Genomic DNA, 19,287 nt, shown 5'->3' with positions numbered 1-19,287 from the left:
GTGTTTGTGCTTCTGCTCAAGTGGAGATCCTTGACTGCCTGCTCAAGTTTAAACTGAACATGAACTGTAACATAGCACAGCTGCTGCTCTGCTGCATTCAAAGGAGCCAGCTGAGATGGTTTGGGTATGTGATCAGATCAGCACCGCAGACCACACTAGATTAAATCTTTGACCAAGTTTCTGTTTGAGGTCATCTTCTCCACCATCTCCAGGCTGCCTTCACTGCTCCTGCTAATGTTATAAACACTCCCTGGAAGTACCTGGACAGAACACACACAAATACCACACCGAATGGCAGCATGGAGGACCTTTTTGCTATGAGGTGACAGTGCTAACAACTGCACGACCATGTTGTGTTTATTTGGTACATTTGACAGATACACTTTCCATTATAGCACAAAACTGGACCGTTCTCCCTTTTTGAGATCACAAGTCATTAAAAAAAACCAACTAAACAGTACAGCTTGTGCTGTTAAGAGGTCTTTGACACGATTGGATGTACATCACGATCATTCATCAGTCAGAAAACCGGCATTCACAAAAAACAAAAAATTTTTTTTCAAATGGCTGAAATGAAGACTGCTGATTTTGCAAAGGACATGGAAACTGTTTGATCAACGATAAAAATCACTGTTACTATTTTTACCCCAAATACTTGCAGAATATACAAATGATGGTTGTGCAGCTTCATTCCTCAGCTTTTGGCAATGCAATGTCAGGCATTTAGAAAGCAACAGTGAATATGTTACATGCAACATTTAAAAATAACACCAAAAACAAAAGCCCAAAATCTGTGAACCAACATGATTTTCAGTAGGCTGTTAACCAAAAACCTCATCAAAGTCCTTCAGCCGGCAGCACTGAGAAATATGGGAATGCAGGGAAGCTACAGAGTATCTGGCATGGTACCCTGTACACAAATTTTCCAGCAGATACACTATTTACAAAAAGATGATATTAAATATCCCCTTAAATAGATAACCAAAGCATGAAATGTCATGGCATATAAATAGTTAATATCTGTCACTGTTGTAGAAGTATTTTCAAAGATTTTCTCTTGTTGCTCTCACGAATAAAACTAGCAGAAATGTTTTCAGGATTCACCTTTCTGACCGTGAAGTTGTCATACATAAAAGCAGAAGTCAAACTTCCTCTGTGCCATTTTAACCCTTATTCTTGGATAAACTACACAAGAAACTTGGTGCGGGTTCTGCGGATCTCTTTGCCAGTTAGCCAGTGTTAGCTGGGATAATGGATCTGTGTGATTATTGATCAAAGTGGGGATAAAATGCACTTTTAAAATTCATTATCCAATTATCCTGAAAGCTTTTCCCCCATATAACTGTTAAGATTGTCACTTGCAGAGAAAGTGAGACGGATTCCCTCAGCACACTGTTTGGTTCTGGCTGTCTCTGAATGGCTTCCCTATAATACTCCTTGAACTTGGCTTACATCTTAATTTTGGCATAGAGTTCATCGATCTGTTCTCTGAAGTGGCTCCGAAGCTCAGTCCTCTTGGCTTTCAGGGTTGGAGTCAGCAGACCGTTCTGGATAGAGAACATCTCGGGATGTAACACAATGTCCCTCACCTGCAGAGGGGAAAAAAGATAAATGACAGAGCAAACATTGACTTAAGTATTGCTGCAAATAATTTTTAAGGATGCATATATTGCAAAATTCTGGGTCTCTGAAGTGTAAATCTTGCACTGAAACCAGAAAGAGACTCACTCGTGCTTTTTCATGTAAAAAAGATGAGAGATTAGCACAGTCACAGTGACATGTTTGGATCTTTCAAAATAAAACCAAAGTGATTGTGCACCATTAATTTCCTGGCAATATTTTCCTTGAGTGGAAAAACTAAAATTATTTTCCAAATTTACTTCAGTGGACATTCAGTTCAAATGAAGTCTGTTTGTGGGAAGCACTGGCTGTGCTTGAAGTTAGACAGGACCAGTCACCTGTTCAAAAGACTTGAGTCCCGTTTCTTTGCCCAAATTCAAGATGTCCTCCAGAATTGCCTTCTTCACATCCTAAAAGCAAAAGCAAAAAAAAAGGTCAGAAGATGTTACACAGGCATACAGAGTGAGAGTCCACGTTCAGATTGCTGATGGTAATAAATCGGACCTTGTTGTCACACAGCTCAGAGTAAGAGCCTTCAAACCCTTTTTTCTTGGCCCAAATAGGTAAGAAGTCAGGATCGGGCACCACTATCCCCACCAGGCATGCCTTTAAAACACAACATGGACCAGATGAGAATCAAATGCTTCAGACAGACTATTTGTGTAGATTTAAAAAAAAAAGAAAAAGAAAAAGAAACAAAAGTCTGAGATTTAAGCCTTACCTGTAAGCTGTCACCATGAACAAACACCTGGGCCACGGGGTCGCTGCGAACATAGATGGTTTCAATTTTCTCCGGGGCGATGTACTCTCCCTGTGCCAGCTTAAAAATGTGTTTCTTTCTGTCAATAACCTTCAGAGTGCCATTCTGCAGGGAACCACAAGAGCAATGTAAGTTTAGGTTTATGCACAGTGATCATCACCATTCGCATCACCACTCAGCCCGTTTTACTCACAGGAAGCCATTTCCCAATGTCACCAGTGTGCAGCCATCCATCCTTATCAATAGCCTCAGCTGTTCTGTCAGGATCTTTCAGGTATCCCTGGAATACATTTGGTCCTTTGACGCACACCTACAACAACCGAGATTATAAATAAGAAGCTGTTTGGTTTGTTGTTCTTGTTTTTATATCAACCCCGCTACATTTTGTTTTTACAAATAGTTTCTCGCTCACGTCCCCGTTTGAAGCCAACATTGATTTCAAATGTTAAAGGACAGCCTCTCCTTTAAAGGGTTTCCTTTTGTTGTATCTAAGGCAAGCTTCTAATTATGTGGTAGAATATTGAATTAAAAATGTATGAGGATAATGTAAACCTCAGGACACTGAGGCTAGTTTCAAAATAATACAATTTCCATGTTAGTTTTATAGAAGAAATGTGTCACTTAAATACATATTGTGGTTCTTTAATATGTTTATAATAGTTTTGCATTTAAATTCCGTGTCGCGTTTTTGCTTCTTTTTCTTTAAAAAAAAAAATAAAAAATTCTGGATCCTGTTACACAAAGTTCATGTTATTAAAACAATAAATTCAGTTTTGGCCTCTAGAAATCTGCTCACAGCCATGTACCAAGAAAAAAAGACGAGCTTCAGCTGTCAGACAGATGGGCTCACATTTGACTTTAGCAAAACAAGTGCAAGTCATCACCCCTCCACCACCGTGCTGACACCTGGTATGAAGTGTTTGTGCTGATATGCTGTGTGTGGCTTTGCCCCAAACATGAAGCTGTGCATTGTGAGCAAACAGTTTGATCTCACGACTTGTTCAGATGCAACTTTGCAAACCCGACATGTTCTTTTTAAAGGAAAGGAGAAGCTGCCTGGTCTTGGCAACCCTTCTAAAACAAGCCGAGCCTGTTCAGTCTTTTTTTTTTTTTTTTAAATTATGCTGTGTGTCACAGAGGTGCTCACACCCTTCTGATGATCAGTTGTATATCACCACCTGGCTGCTCTTAATTCCTATAGAAGCAGTAAGCAGTACTTTTTTCTACAGGGATGTATGGTTGTGTGAAAACTGACTGCAAGTCTCCGTAATGGCCGTATGCATTCGACGAATCCTATTCCTCACCTCTCCCTCTCCATTGGCTGCCAGATAATTCATTTCTGCCACATCCACCAGTTTAACAGCATTGCAGGGCAGAGGAGGCCCAACGTGACCTGATGACAGAGCAGTCATAGTGTCGTTTCATTCTTACAAGCATCACTGTGTCTACAAATTGCAAAATTTAGTGAAAGTCTTATATTTTACCTGCTGACCAGTCCCCAGGCATCGACATGGTACAGCCAGCTGTGCATTCAGTCTGACCGTAACCTTCATAAAACTGGAAAACGTTTACGTTATTAATGATATTCATAAACAAAGTATTAAAAAAAATTACAGATGAGATGACTGTGAATGTGGCTCACCTGACAGCCGAGAGCAGCTCTCAGGAAAGTCAGGATGGTCGGGGATACCGGGGCTGCTCCTGTAATCATGAGTCTCACACGGCCGCCGAGGCTCGCCTACAGTGCAAAACAAACATGAAAGCTCCAAAATGTCAACTCAAAACTAATTTATTATGCAACACAAAAACCGCTGCAGATTCATTTAACAAAATAATTTTGACGAAAAGGTCAAATGTGTGGGCGTGTTTATCCATTTTGTGTCTTTGTTCCTCTTTAGTGTACGTGCTCTTTGAAAGATTGTTAGGTGGCACGTAACATCTCCAAGTGCTTTAAAGTGTTTCGTGTTTACCTGCACTTTCTTGAAGATGAGTGTGTCCCACATGCTGTCTTTTCGGACCACTCCATTTTTAAGCTCCGCCTCTTTCCTTCTGAAGGCAAAATCAAGCAGCCATCTTTTCAGTGGCGTGTTGGCTTGACCAAAAACCTGCAGAGCAATGAGAAATATCCAAATCGTGTTTCGTGCAAAGCAGCAGACCAGAGAAACGGCACTTCTGACCACAAAAGCACATAAACAGCATAAACTGACCTTGTCAAACATGCGGTTGAGGAGGCGGGGGACAACAGGGAAAACTGTTGGCTGGAGTGTTTTCAGATCATCCATCAAGAGTCGAATGTCCCCTTGGAAGTAGCCGATTCGAGCCCCGTGGACGAGTACGACATACTGATGGAGGGGAAAAGATGCTGCTCATTCCAACTTTGACAAATTAAAAATGATATTTTTGACCACACGAGGGCACTAATGCTGCATCTAAACACACTAAGGCGGGGGAGTCACATGTAAGGCACAAGGGCCAGAATCGGTCTGCCAAAGACTCTAATCTGACCTACTGGACAACTGTGGAAAACATGAAGGAGTGCACAAATTTTAAACCTTTAATTGTATAATTCACACTGCTGATAAAACTCAAAAACACATGTATCAAATACTATACGCTAGGCATTAAGGGGTCTCACATCTCATGTCTCACAAACATTATACTAGCAGTCCTTCTCTGCTGACTCCTAAATATTACCTCCACTGATAAATTCATTGTGCATCTTAAGGTAAGCAACATACCTCCACAACCCTCTCAAACATGTGAGCTAGAGGGAGATAGGATACGTGAATGTCATTGGCGTTCAGCATGCAGTTTACCTGCAGAGGAACACACAAAACACATGCAGGTGAAGCACTCTGTACTTTACCTCCACTACACGCTCAAACATATGGGCCAAAGGCAGGAAGGAGATGAGCACATCTTTACTTGAGGGCTTCAGTGTTTCCTAGACGACGCATGAGACCACACAGGACGGGACAGACGAGGGAGCAAGACAGACGGACAGAGGAAAATACAAAGAGGAATCAAGGAGAGGCAACAGGGGCCAGACAGGGATATTAGAGCCATGAGTCAGCTTCATGTTTTTTTCCATCTGACGTAGAAAAAAAACGTATGAGAACAAAAGAAAATGTTTGATTGAACTGTTCCGAATCAGCTTCTACAAAGATGGATGAAGATTTTGGCTTTTTTTATTACATTTAGCAAATAAATTCAATGACATGGTTTGTTTTTCTATAATCTACCTTTACATTCGTTATACAACAGGTGGTGTACTTCAAAACGCCATTTAACTTAATTAAGAACTGAGACTTAATGCTTTTTTTTTTTTTTTTTAAATCAGGTGTTGCCTTTCTTTCTCATCTTTGATGTTCATTTATCGCATCTTTAAAGGAGTACATGAAAAAAAAAAAGAGGATACATGATTTCTTACAGTCTGATGACAACCTGAAGGCGACCCAGAGCCTCTGTGTTATTATTGTTTGGAAAGGTTTCAGTGAGATCAACCAATTGAAAATATTAGAGTGCCGGTGGGTGGGTTTGTTTACCTTGGTCAATTTAATGAAAGCGCCAGTGTTGCAGACTACGTTTTCATGAGAAATCATTGCACCTTTTGGGTATCCTGAAAGTAAAGTTTAAGCAAAACAAACACAATAAAAAACAATTATGATGATATATAACATAAAAACATAACATTTCTGAAATGTTAACGCAATAACAACCCCGTACTCACCTGTTGTTCCAGAGGTAAAGCAGATAAGAGCCTGGTCATTTGGTTTAGGAGGCTGTAATCACAGAGCAACACTGATACGTCTATTACATTTAAAATACTTATTTTTTTAAGATGGACACCAGTTGATCAAGCAAATTCATCGAAGTTTCACCAATGACTCTCACTGGAGTAATTTAGTCTAAAAGAAGAGCCTTTAAAAAAAACTCATGTTGTCAGTAGATCAGATAAAGATGGCGTGCTGTTCCTACTCACCACTGGTTGCTTGAGGTTAGCTTTACCCAAGGCCTGGAAACAAAAATGTACAAAAATTAGTACATCTGCAGGAAGTCCTGATAAGGGTCTGATTTCTACTTAGCTCGAACACGGCTGGATGGTTTCAAAAACACAAACAGAAACAGGCTGAAATATTCGAACCAGAGTCGCCTTCACAGTCATTTTTACATGCATGCAACAAAATTACAGTTCTATTCAACAGTGTCTTGATGCATGCTTAATCATCCCGGTAAGGCATTACTCAGTCTCAGCTGACTGCAGGTTTCTTCAACCTTATAAACAGTATATTTGCATAATGACTGAAAATAGCACCACTGTTGAAGAATCGGCTGTGAGGTCAGTTTCTTGATCAATAATATGAAAATGGTCATAAGAATTAATCAAAGAGCATTATGCCATTATGTACTGTTCATAAGGTTGAAGAAACCTGCAGTCAGCTGGGACTGAAGAAGTCACTTGGATGAGTGACGAAACGTTCCTCCCAGTGACAATCTACGTCAAGATGAACAGAATCAACTTTCTGGGGACTACTCTCTATAGTGCAGACATAACACAGAAGATGACACAATTTGCTCTGCACATCAAGAATGAACATTTGTGAAACTCAAAAATGACAAATCCGATTCTTATTCTCACCTCCAGCTCCTTTAAACTCAGGATCTCGATGCCGTTCTCCTTTGCGCGGGTCACCAGGTCGCTGTCAAACGCCTCGATGAGAATAATCATCTTCACCGCTCGTGCTTTTCCGCTCACACAATCCAGAATCATCCGGGCCTTTTCAGGGACATCACAGATCACCGTTGAGATGTCGGCTGTGAAACAGACGGCGCCAAGCGAACCATTAATTTAATCTTCCATCGTCACGGCCCTTGATTTATAAAGCACTCTGACAGTGCTGCAGGCGATATGTGGTTAGTGTGAGATGGTGCCCTTTTTTATACCTCTATCAATAATGTAGTCAATGGCATCAGCGCCGAGTGTGTCATACAGCGGCACAGCCACCAAGGAGTACGTGTAACAGGCGAGCTCTGTAATAGTCCACTGCACAGAAACAGTATCATTCATTTGAGTTCAGCCATGGAAAAAAAGGAAAAAGAACAATAAACAACTTGGTAATGCTACAAGAATCATTTATGTCACAGAGATCTTAATGGAAAATTTGGAAAGAGTTCAATATCTGATACACCTTTTGACTAACAATATAACAGCTTCAAACAGTATTTATGTCAGATGGATGAATTAGTCATTACCTAACTCTTTCTACCAGGTCTCCCATCAGAAGTGTGCAGTGTGTCTACACTAAACCAGACACTTTGCAAGGATCACCTGTTCAGCTGCTCATTAATGTAAATCAGCAAATTACAGGGTAGCAACCTGCTTTTATGTCTACAGACATGGTCAAGATGACCTACTCAAGTTCAACATGAGCATCATGACTCTGAGCATGAAATGGTTGTTAGTACCAGATGGGCTGATCTCAGTATTTCAGAAACTGCTGATCTACTATGAAATTACCAAACAAATATCTCCTCAGTTAAAGAGGAGTGTCCGCAGTATAAATTTACCCTTTTAATCTGCCCTTGTAACGCAGGAATGCAGTTAGCTTGTGGTTAGTGATAACAGAAACACCGTAGGATAACATGAGAGGATGACGTAAGTTTTACCTCTGGTCTGTTCTGAGAGAAGATGCCGATGAATTTGTCTCCTGTGTGAGAGTGTCCTCTGTGAAGGAGGGCGGAGCCGATGCATTCTCCTCTATCTATTACCTGTGCAAAAAATAAAATTAAATCCAGTTTTTAAAATAAATTCCCACTTTGATGGTTGTAAAATCCCACACTGGCATGTCCGTGGTGCCCATCTAACCTCTTTATAAGTCTGCCATTCATATGGCTGGTTTGGTTTCCTCGATCCTAGACAAGGTCCATTATCTGCAAAAGAAAGAAACGTTTATCCAACATCAGCGTCTTTGGGGATTTCTCACATTTAGCAAGTACAAGAGAGACACTGACTTGATACTCTGAGCCCTCGTAGAAACACCTCGTATAACGTGCGTGCATCGTCGTAGTAGTGTGTCAGGTAAGAGCCGTCTTCGCACAACACCGATCTTCTCGCACGCTCACCACCCTGCAAGGAAACAGAGTTCATTAACTAATAATTAGCAAACTCGCCATGATCCCTTAACACGTTTATCTACTCATGAGCTCCAATGCAAAGACTGGGCTACAAGTGACAACATTGTGCACCCTGAAATAATAAAACAACATTCAATGAGGCCCCGTTCATCAGCAGCACCAACAGTGACTGTGTGAAAAACATTTTAGTACTTTTAATGTAACAGGAAGTGATGAAGTCATGGCTTGTAACTCCTAAAACTGACACTAACGCCAGCTGTGATTGAGTTTGTGGAGAAAATCCATTAACATTTCCAGTGAATGAAGTCAACTGTTCAGTGCTTTTTGCCCAGCGTCACTGTAAAAGGGATCAAACCTCGGAAATTCCACTAACAAATATGACCGTAAAACCGAAACCTAAATCCAGAGAGTTTAACTGGAGGAAAAAAAAAAAAAAGAAGAGATCACTCACTGGTAACTCCACTGACTGCAGTCCAAGATCACAGGGTGGTTTGAGGGCTTTTGGACGGGTGGCAAACCAGTAGGTGGTGATGGCCGCGAAGGCACCCATACCCATGAGGGCGTTGGTGGGAAAGCCTCGGACGTACTGCCGAAAGTCATCCAGCTCGGGAATCCGCAGCTGTCTCAGGACCTCCTGAGCCTGCATGGTCGTTTTGCAGTGAACCTGCAGAAAAACAGAAAACAATAAATGTCATTGGTCTCAAGTTTTAGTTTTAATTTAGCTCAGAGACTTGTGTGGAGAAGTGAAATATTTAGCACATAATATGACTGTAATAGGAACTTTTTCCATTTAGTGAAATTCTGTAAAGAGCCTGAAGCTACTTGATGCTGGCAACTCAAACTGAACAGTTTCATGGCCTCACTTTTCTCACATCATGTTCGAAACACAGGCCCTGGTTTTGTGGTTTGTTTTAGCTGTAAAGAAATCTGCCATCTGTCCCTCAGACACGTTAGTGCTGCTGCTTTTCCAACCTACACCACCCTGCCATCCACCTGTAGGCTCCAGGGTAATATTTCTCATTTCTCATCATGCAACATGTTTAAAGGGCCAGACTCTTTTCTGAGGCTATAAGGAATCAAACAAACCAGGCTAAACCGTTGTTTTAATAATACATTCTGACCTTCACATTACAACAGGAACACATACAGAAATGTACTCTATAAAACTAAAGCATCAGCTTAAAAAACAGGCATGATTTACCCTATAAACCTTCTGTTAGCTACACATGAATCCCGACCCAGCCTAGTGATCTCAGGTTTGACATTAATATTTGCTGTAAAACTGCTGTAACACGATCTCAAAAGCCAAATGTTTTTAAAAGGACTATATCACGTCTACAGCTTTCACTTTTCTCTGACACAAACACCTATTTCTGGCAAACTGACGCGTTAACACAAAAACGTACTGCGCAAAATAAAAGCTTCAAGGATAAACTAAGAGTGAATCATCCGAGGCTCACCGCAGAGATGGAGCAGCAGCACAGCTCAGTGATTCAGTAATGAACCAACTCTTCACTGCAACTGTTTTTTTTTCTTCTTCTGTGGTTTCAAAATCTGAGTACCAGACTTACAATGAGTCAAACATTGGATGTAAATGTGATTATGAATACTGGAAAATGAAAATACGTAATTACGTTTGTGTTTAAAACATCCAGTTTTTTTTTTTTTTTAATTAATATATATATATAGATATATATATATATATATATAAAAAATAATCAAAAATTATAATCACGTTTGTTGAAATGCCGCAAATATCAGCTCCTGGGAATTATGGTTGATAAGCGCTTGAAAAAGCATACTGGCTGGGTTAGCAGAAAAATCAACAAATCCACTGATACAATGAGGAGGGTTAGCCATCTTGCACTTAAAACCAGTTTCCTTAATGATTAATAGTTTCATTTATCCCCATCTTTCCTTTTGTAATGTAGTTTGAGCGAGTACGTTTCCTGCTGCTCTCTGCAGAACTCTTACAGAAGTGTTTTGTTAGGACTGCATCGTGTTCAGTCATATATCGCATCTGTTCCTTTATTTGGAAGCTTAAGATTTCTGCTATTTATGACGTCAATATCCATCTAGTATGTGCCTTTATTTATAAGTTATATTCTAGCAAAGGAAATCTCCCTAAGCAGACTCACTTTAATGTCACCTCACAGGTACATGATTACTCAGCTTTATTTCCTAACTTCCTCCCTTGCAGAGGTAATTTTCCACAGTTCTTCTACTTCATTTGAAAACATTTCAGTAATCTGACATTCATTTTATGTAGTCAGATCATTTATTGTGTGCAAATGTTGTGTTTTTCCATAACAATGATATTTTTTCATATATGAAATAGATGGCAGCTTCAAGGTCAACTTTATCCCCTGCTGCACTGTGTTATTTGTTATCTTTGTCTTTTAAATTGTGCAGGTGAATTTTTTTTTTTTTAACTGATGTTGTTAATAGAAGAAAAAGAAGAGGATGTGCTATCCCATTCAACAGCTGTGCATTTGACAACAAGGACATGGGAAATAAAAATGACTCCTGACACATTTCCTGATCACAAACCTCAGTGGAAATATAACAAGATGGGCGACCGCAGATGCTGAACAAAAGGAAGAGAAGCTTTCTGCTTTGGATGGTTTAGAAATGAGCTCACTGGGCTGGGCTCGCTCTTCACTCTCATGGACATATGGCTCTATTCTAATAAAATATTCATACAACAATAAAAGTGAGTCACAAGTAGGCTGAATGCCTGATTTTTAATGACATGTTAAATGAAATAAGAGAAGCCCGAAGAAGGAAAAAGCTATTTAAATTCACTAAAATAGTCAACTAGAATTTTTTTAATTATTACGAGTTAATATGGAAGCAGCACATTAAATAATCATTTAGAGCTACAACTTTTCACGCTGCCTTCTGTGCAGCTCACTTTTTTTTTTTTTTTTTTTTTTAAATCAGCCTGGGCGGCTGGAAGCACATGAACTTTGTTTAACTCTTTTGACCTCTGTGGGGTAAATGAGCGAGCAGCAACAACAATTGACTTTTCACCTACTTCTATTATTATCAACAAACCTGTGACAAATGGAACCACTGCCAACTGGCACAAAGTTCTGCAGTGACGCTGTCATTGACTTATAATTGTGGATTCAATTAAATTTATATATACACATGTTAAATGACAAATAACTACTGTAAACTGAGCTGAGATGAGAATTTTTATATTGAAGAACAAACCACAAAGTAAAGGCTACATTCATTACAAGTGTTCGGATCCGTTTATCCTCTCGGAAGGAAAAAAAAAGGTTCCGAAATCATAAACGTTAGATTAAACTGTATTTTTAAACACCATAAAAAAGAGAAGCAGCAATAACATCTCTTTCAAATCACCTCAAGGACAACCTTAAGTGCAGCTAAGTACATTTTCACAAATCTAAGCACTGATTATTGACAGGCAGAAATAAAAATCAATCTCTTTACTCACTGCTCACAGCGTGTGTCTGAAGAAAGGTCGAGACCGTGGCCACAGTGGATATTTGAAAGGCCCTGTGCTGCTGCAGTTGCTATTAGAAGGACTCAGACTGACCTCTAATAGACCTCTGAAGTTCTCACAACTATGAATAGCAGAAACACGCCCCTTTCAAACAGAAACACACACACACACACACACACACACACACACCACACAAGTCACTCACTGAGGTACTGTTTAGCTAACGGGTAACTCAAACTCATTGCCGGTTTCTTTACTGATGTGAGCTTTTTGTGTTTGTGAACACAGGTGTGCATTTGTCTGTTTGTAAAAGTAGCTTAAAAGTAATCTTAGAAAAAGCTCAGAACAAACTGAAAGCTGATCTGAGTGATTCGAGCATTTTTATTTATGTTTATTCAAGAGTGAATCACCAGTATCTTATCACACATTGTCTTTATCTACACAAACGGAGTGTTAAGTTCTTGTGTTGCTGAGCAGCCAATCTAATGAAGCTGTGGAACAAAGAGGTACGTACTGATTATATGTCATGCTGTGTATTCTGTGTGATAGATATGTTGACAGACCTGATCTAGCAGAGATGTCGACACCAACATACACTCGTCTCAGAATGTACAAAGTCACCAAATAATGTGTGCAAACCATATGTGCAGAGTCCTTCGTGTCTAAGATGAATAAAATAACATTTCCAAAAAATGATGGCTAACTAAGACGAGTTTATTTGTGAGTCTGGACATTTAGTGTATTACACAGTTTCTACATGGATTTAAAGTCTTCTGGCTCTAGCAAATCGTGGACTGAGTCGAATAAGTGTGATAAGTTGTGGCTATATTGAACAAAGTGAATGCAGATTTTTGTGAAAAGTAAAGGAAGCATGCAGGCTAAAATGTAGACATGCATGGAGTCAAGAAAACTCAGTGTGGATATGAATAATTTTAAGAGTTCAAGCCATTTTTAATTTTTAAGACTGATACTGAATACAGAATATCACATTTAAATCACCGATATTCTGTGATTTAAATGTGATATTCTGATATATCGGCTGATATTTTTCTTTCTTTGGGACACACAGAATGTAAATAGATTTTGTTTACATTTCTTACATTTTTAGTTATTTAACTGTAGTGATCCAAACAAACATGAAATTTCAGTGCGCCCTCTGATGGACAAACTGAAAATTAACATGGTTGAAGGGTGTTTCTTCCATATTTTTATTTATATCATGTTTCAAAACATTCACGGGACACCGTTTTTACAGCTGTTTTTCTGGACCTGTTGATCATAAGTAAAGTATACATTTAAAAATAGGACCTCATTAGCATAAGTTGGGTTTCACACTGATAAACAACTCGTTCAAAATCTCTGAACTCCTTAATGAGCAACAGAGAAAAAAAAGGTCCCAAAAAAATGACTAAATGTAACTCATGCACATGTCTCGCTTACTACTAACCCCTTTATTAAATTACAGTGTTTATGCCACACTGATCTTCATCAGGTACAAAGGCAATGTCATTGTATCCACTCCTTTATTTACAGATCACACTGATGCAAAAATCCTACACTAGCCTACCATACAAGACAGCCTGCAGGGATCCAAATGACCTAATAAATTAAGAATGAGTTTATAAAATCATTTAACATTTTAAAATACAAACCTAAGAAATTTGGAGATTTGATTGTGTTTTGTGTTGTGTTAATATTTTAAAAATATTGTTTTATAAGCCTGATTTTGTTTTAATTGGTTTTATATAGAAATAACTTAACAATCTTGGTTCAATAATTTATTATTTGCATCAGTAAACCACACGCTGCACAGACCGAGTGACATCTTCACACATCTTATTTTGCAAGTGTTCATTACAGACCTACTCTGAGAGTACGCGTTTCTGTTTGATGGCCAGCAGTGGCACATGACACTGGTGTCATGCTTTGCTAAGAGTTGTCAGAGGCAAAAGGTACCACTACACCCACCACCACCCCCACCCCCCACTAACCATACTTGGCCTGGGAGGATGAGGAGCCAATGGCAGAGCCAGCTCGGCAGTCACCCCACAAACATAAGGCACTGGAAAAAAGAGGTGGAGGGGCAGTGGGTTCATTTGACACATAACAGAACATGAAGATAAGTTGGCAACAGCCTCAAGCTTGCAGGCAGGTTACAGCTGTTTGGTATAAGAGACACTCTTACCGCAGTCAGGAAGCTACAAAAAAAGCACAGTTGGTCAGTCATACTTGAATTCTTCTGAAATGCTTTGGTTCCTCTTAGAGGAATGATGCAAGACATCTGAAACCTTAAAGCAGTGTGATACTGAGCTGCTTAGTCAGTTGTTGAGCATCAGATAAACCTGTTTAATCTCATTATTACTACCTTATTAAAGGAGGGTTAAACATTAAGCTTTTAAACACATAAAACATAGTCCCATGTTAGCAAGTCAGCTGCTTTCTCTCAGCTTTACATGAACTGGGGTGGTATACAGTATAACTAAAACAGTAAGTGTCTTTTTTAAGTAAATTAAATAACGTATGTTGTGTTATGGCTGTACTAAAATAAATGTTTAAATTTCTTTTGTTGAAACCAAACTTCACAGGTGAGCGGTGGAACTAACTGAGAAACCAAGGACGCTGCACGCTCATATGGCAGGGACTTGTTAATCCCAAAGTCGCCACTCCCTAAAGCATACCCCTTATTGTCTATTTTACTCAAAATAGGACCATAACGCACATAACCTGCCATTAGGAAGAATGCAGGTTTGAAGCACTTCCACACTGGCTTCCTCTTTCAGACCCAAATGCGGTCAATAGTAGGTCCAGCTGAGAAATAAAAAAGCATCAGTTAGTGTCAGTGAAGCACTGCTTCTGCTGTGTGAGAACACATGGTTTTGACAGTAGCTAAAACCATTTTCACACATGCACGCTGACCCTGATGGAGTTGCATGTGACAACACAAAGGTCCATACAGGCGAACATTAAACGGTTATAACCTGCTAGCTCCTTGGTGCAAAGTCTGTGTGGTGTCAGGTTGCAATGGTCTGAGAAGAGTGAATCATAAACCGATCTCTGAGGGCATCTTCTGCATCTTGCCCATTTTAGGGTCTTCTAAAAAGCACTTTGTGTTTAACTGAGATATGTAACAGTACAATTCTTTTCTGATATACCAAGATAAAGAAACTAGCATGGTATTTCAGTGTAAATCATCACCGTGCGCATCTATAAATCAGTGCCTGCTCCACTTCATCATTGTTGGTCTGTTAAAGACTTTCCTCTTTAAATTGCTCACTAAAGCGCACACTTTTTTGTACTCCGAGACACGATATCATCACTTCTTCATGATGAGACCAGGCTTAATGCAACATGTGTTGAAACTTGACAACAGCTTTCTCACTGGTGAGAGGAAACACCAAAAACTTCACTGGTAATTCAACAGTTTGAAAATAAAGCACAGCACAGCGCCTAGGAAGTGATTAAAAGAAAAAAAAAAAAAAAAAAAAAAAAGAGGAGTCAATATATTCTTATGGATGTAATGAGATATCCTTGCATACAGTATAAATTCACAAGGGCATTCACACACCCTAAAGGCAACTGACAAACCAGTTTTTCCTGATTAGCGTGGCAGATGAGGAGCACTCTGAAAGGCGCACAGGAAGAGAAGACCTCCACCCATTTTTATGTGATCAACGTGGCAGACCAACTGACATGACCAGCATTACACTGAGAGACATCCCAGCACAGCTACAGGAGGCCTGCTTTAACTCGTATGAGGCTTCACTATAGTCTGTCATGTCCTGCGATCCTCTGGCTGACTGTGACTTTTAACCCTGGTTTTCGGACACATGACCTGACCTTGCACAAGACAACCAGACTAAAGATTGCAGGTCATAACCTCCTTGATGAAACCACACACTCCAAGTCACATGGTCACACAGCGGAGGGGGAAAGAGAGGGTGGAGGACGAGCTCGCTTAAGTAGGACAAAGGTCACACAACTCTTAACAACTCCCGACACACCATTGGGGCAAAGCAAAAAAACAACCTAACATAGTGCTTTCACAGTGAAACATTACATTATAAAACCCCAAAAGCATCATTATGCTTTAATTTGCATCACTATCCTTTAAATCGCTAAGATTTGCTGCCAATCTGAAGTTTAGCAAGCACTATTTACACGGTAAATAGTTGTGCTTGCTAACATGTGCTAATTAACACAGATCACATGGAGGGCTAGAAATGTCAGTGGATTTGTGGCAAACTTGAATCCATTTAGCAGTTTTTTCATTAAAGAGGTGCTAAGAGGAAAAAAAGGGGGATCCTCCAAGATCCTATTGATTTTGGATCATCTTTTCCAAGAATGTAACTACTATTTTATTTTATAAGCAATCTGCCACAAAAGCAGCACGCCAGAGCTGATTGTTGTGTAAACATCATCCAGCTCAGTCCTTCCACCTTGCTAGCACCAAAGCAGACAGAAAGGCTGATACTGGTACTGTCGAAAGACTAAAGGCCACATGGCAAACCACGCTGTGCCACATACTGGGTTTGCTTTAATGAAAGCTCCTCCTCTACTTGAGTACTAAAACCGCCCACACGATTGCATCTTTATGGTAACTGTTCATGTGACTGCCCTGCATGACCGCAACAGCATTACCTAGTGTTTCAAAAATTGGGTTTAAAATGGGAGGAAAACAGCAGGCGGCATTCCAGAGATTCCTGTTAGAGGAAGTTTGCATAAAAACGCCTTCAGACACAAGCACATATCAGAGCTGCTCTCCAAAAAGTGATGTACACCAACAACTGACTGCTAAGCACTCAATTATGATTCACTTTCACCTCATTTTCTTTCTTATAGAAGAGGCTGGAACTTATTCATAATACTCAAGTATCCAACTACCGGCTACCAGCTGTCCATGACTTCTAGTCTGAGAGATTTTTTTCCTTTGAGGGGAAATGACAGAAACAGTCCAGCTTTTGAGTGGAAAACCTGCTGTTTTTCTCATATCTGCAGTTAATTCTAAACACACGAATGTTTCACATTTCAACAAGCTGTTAAACCTGCTTGATTTGTCTAATATGCATGAAAGTGAGTCTGCTCAACAATCTTATGTTTAATTTGATATCTGGAACATGCATGTTGTCCTCCAGCACAAGTAGGCAAGATATAAAGTATCTGCTGGCAAATGAAAGAGCTACAATTGACTGTAGAGGAAATGATGGCCATCTGAATCTCAAAGGGGCAGCAATCACAGGCCAGTCAGAATAGCTCTGGAGAAAGAAATTGAGATGCACTGATTGACCAGCCAGGAACCAGAATTACACAGTTTCCACTGTTCTTAACGTGGATTGGTGACTGGCTGGTCATGCATGCATTACTCACACATGGCAGCACAGGCAAATAGTCCCACGCAAACTCGACGTAACGGTCACTAAAGTAAGCTGCAAACATATCTGAAACAACAAACTTAAAAAGACACTTAAACGTGGACATTTTTAAGAAGCTAACAAAGGCAAAATGGCTAGCAGCCTCGGTATGAGCAAAGGATCAGATCAGTTATGGGGAGAGGAATAAAAAAAAAGGGAAAAGGTTGATGATCTGTTATCTGGTAACAATATAAAAAAAATACAGAAAAATTATGTAAGTACCAGACATTTATTTTTATAAATAAATCTGCTGCACTTGTTAGTTGTGGTAAAATATGTCAGGTAAAGGTGGGTGTACAGCAACTCATGTTCATTCGTTATTTGTAACTTTTTTCCAGGGGCAGGACAGTTTACTTTCAGTGTTGAGAGAAAAGTATATAACTTACAGAAGCATGTCACATTTAAATAAGTCTTTATCACAAAATAAATACACAAAAATCACTATGGGCAAGTCACACTAGGTGAAAAATCAGATATTGGAATAGGCCAAGAAAACTACAATGGTGGATCTCTAATGAGAACGTCAAAGACATTGTGTCACTATGATATGCTCCACTGGTCACTGTTAAGGACATGGAAAGTTCCTGGAATATCTGCCTGTTGCTTAGCACATCATCCTTAAAACAGCAACTCGGTCCTGCACAGCTACACACTGTGGTCAGAAAGCAAAAGCAAAACCTTGTTTTCAGATTCATTCTCAAAGTTTACAACTTTCCAAAAGCGGAAAAAAAACAAAACAGTTCAAGTTCACGGCGGTGGCTTCACTAAAAGCCATGTTCTCATTTTAAACAAAATAGATGTCGCCAACATTTTGACATTGAGTGGAAATTGGAGGAAACGGCAGCACGCGCTACTACTATCCGGTGCGGACCACTTTGGTCACTCATTCACACACGCACACGCACGCACGCACACACACACCACAGGCGGAGTTATGAGTGATTTGGCGGGATGCCACCACAGTAGATAACAGTTACATTGTTACTCCTTGTCCACTTCTTATCTTTATTTAACAATGACGTGCGCGTGTAGCACGCTCACACCGACTATCAGCAGTGATGTTAGTAATAAAGAAATGATACATATGAAATAAAAAGGTTTTTTGAAAAAAAGAAAAAGGATTATCATCAGAGGCGTTGGTGACGTTTTCATCCCTGTTGCTACGTGTCCCTGTCTGTTTTCTTTTCAGAGGGCTGGTCCGTTCAGCCTACACGCGGGTTTGTCGCTGATAAACAGACCCACAAACATCAAAAATGAACAGCTCGTTCTGATCACGCACTAAATATCATGCTGCTCATCGTCAGATTAGCGGAAACGAAGATATAATGCGGAGAAAAGACATAAAACGAGGCTGGGGTCTGGTCTATTTAAAGCAACAATAAGAGCAGCCCTTTCGGTGGCTTCATCCTGCTCTAACTTTTGCACACGGGCCTCGGTAGAGGAGCTCAGAGCTACGCTGCCTTTTTTCGGTTTTTAAGAGTCAAATGTTGGCACTAACCTGTTTGCAGCAGCAGACTTTAACGCGTTTCTTGAGGAAGCAGCGGCAGCAGAAGCAGCGGCGGGCGGCAGTGGCGGTTTACACTTTGTTCAGCTGGTGCAGCTACCAGCCAATCAGAGGCGGCTTCACGTGTTGCTTTCGTAAAGTCTGAGAGGCGTTCGGTCATTGGTCAGTTAGTTGTGACGGTCGATAGAGCGTTTCACATCCATGTGAATGAAATCAGGTACATCCGAACCGAGTAATTAACGAATACTAGCTAATTTTAAGACACCCTTACTTTTTTTTAATTGCTACTCAGGAGAATAGTGTTTAGAGGTTTAGTGAATGACTGCAGTGAGACTATTTGAAGTTATTTCCACCCCCAACTTAAAATATACAGTCAGTCCTTTAG

The 19,287-nt window shown here is 39.9% G+C and overlaps 1 protein-coding gene across 3 annotated transcripts; it reads right to left on the bottom strand.

Annotated features, from left to right (window-relative positions):
- Nucleotides 1–305: 305 nt before the first annotated feature.
- On the bottom strand, nt 306–18,971 carry acsl1a (acyl-CoA synthetase long chain family member 1a). Of its 3 annotated transcripts, none has more exons than XM_026171147.1 (21): nt 18,897–18,971; nt 8,967–9,179; nt 8,393–8,507; nt 8,247–8,311; nt 8,048–8,149; nt 7,325–7,424; nt 7,020–7,195; nt 6,363–6,395; nt 6,111–6,162; nt 5,926–5,999; nt 5,247–5,324; nt 4,588–4,722; nt 4,351–4,485; nt 4,023–4,118; nt 3,865–3,937; nt 3,685–3,773; nt 2,574–2,690; nt 2,342–2,485; nt 2,125–2,226; nt 1,959–2,030; nt 306–1,589 (listed from the first exon to the last, which is right to left on the bottom strand). In XM_026171147.1, the coding sequence occupies exons 2-21, from the start codon at nt 9,159–9,161 to the stop codon at nt 1,449–1,451; spliced, it is 2,094 nt and encodes a 697-aa protein (XP_026026932.1). In that variant the 5' UTR covers nt 9,162–9,179; nt 18,897–18,971; the 3' UTR covers nt 306–1,448. The 3 variants fall into 3 exon arrangements, with proteins under 3 accessions (XP_026026932.1, XP_026026931.1, XP_026026930.1); XM_026171146.1 differs by lacking the exon at nt 18,897–18,971 and adding an exon at nt 11,982–12,105; XM_026171145.1 differs by lacking the exons at nt 5,247–5,324; nt 18,897–18,971 and adding exons at nt 5,119–5,196; nt 11,982–12,105.
- Nucleotides 18,972–19,287: the final 316 nt, after the last annotated feature.

This window comes from Astatotilapia calliptera, chromosome 6 (genome assembly GCF_900246225.1).
Source record: "Astatotilapia calliptera chromosome 6, fAstCal1.2, whole genome shotgun sequence".
In the NCBI taxonomy this organism is placed as follows: Eukaryota; Metazoa; Chordata; class Actinopteri; order Cichliformes; family Cichlidae; genus Astatotilapia; species Astatotilapia calliptera.
This window is presented reverse-complemented; position numbering and strand designations above follow the sequence as displayed.

Bases quoted from the DNA above. Each gene is read 5' to 3' on its own strand.
- acsl1a (XM_026171147.1), bottom strand. From the start codon at position 9,161: ATGCAGGCTCAGGAGGTCCTGAGACAGCTGCGGATTCCCGAGCTGGAT. The intron at 2,227-2,341 runs GTAAGGCTTAAA...TGTGTTTTAAAG, and splicing joins TTCATGGTGACAGCTTACAG to GCATGCCTGGTGGGGATAGT. The intron at 2,031-2,124 runs GTCCGATTTATT...TTTTGCTTTTAG, and splicing joins CTGAGCTGTGTGACAACAAG to GATGTGAAGAAGGCAATTCT.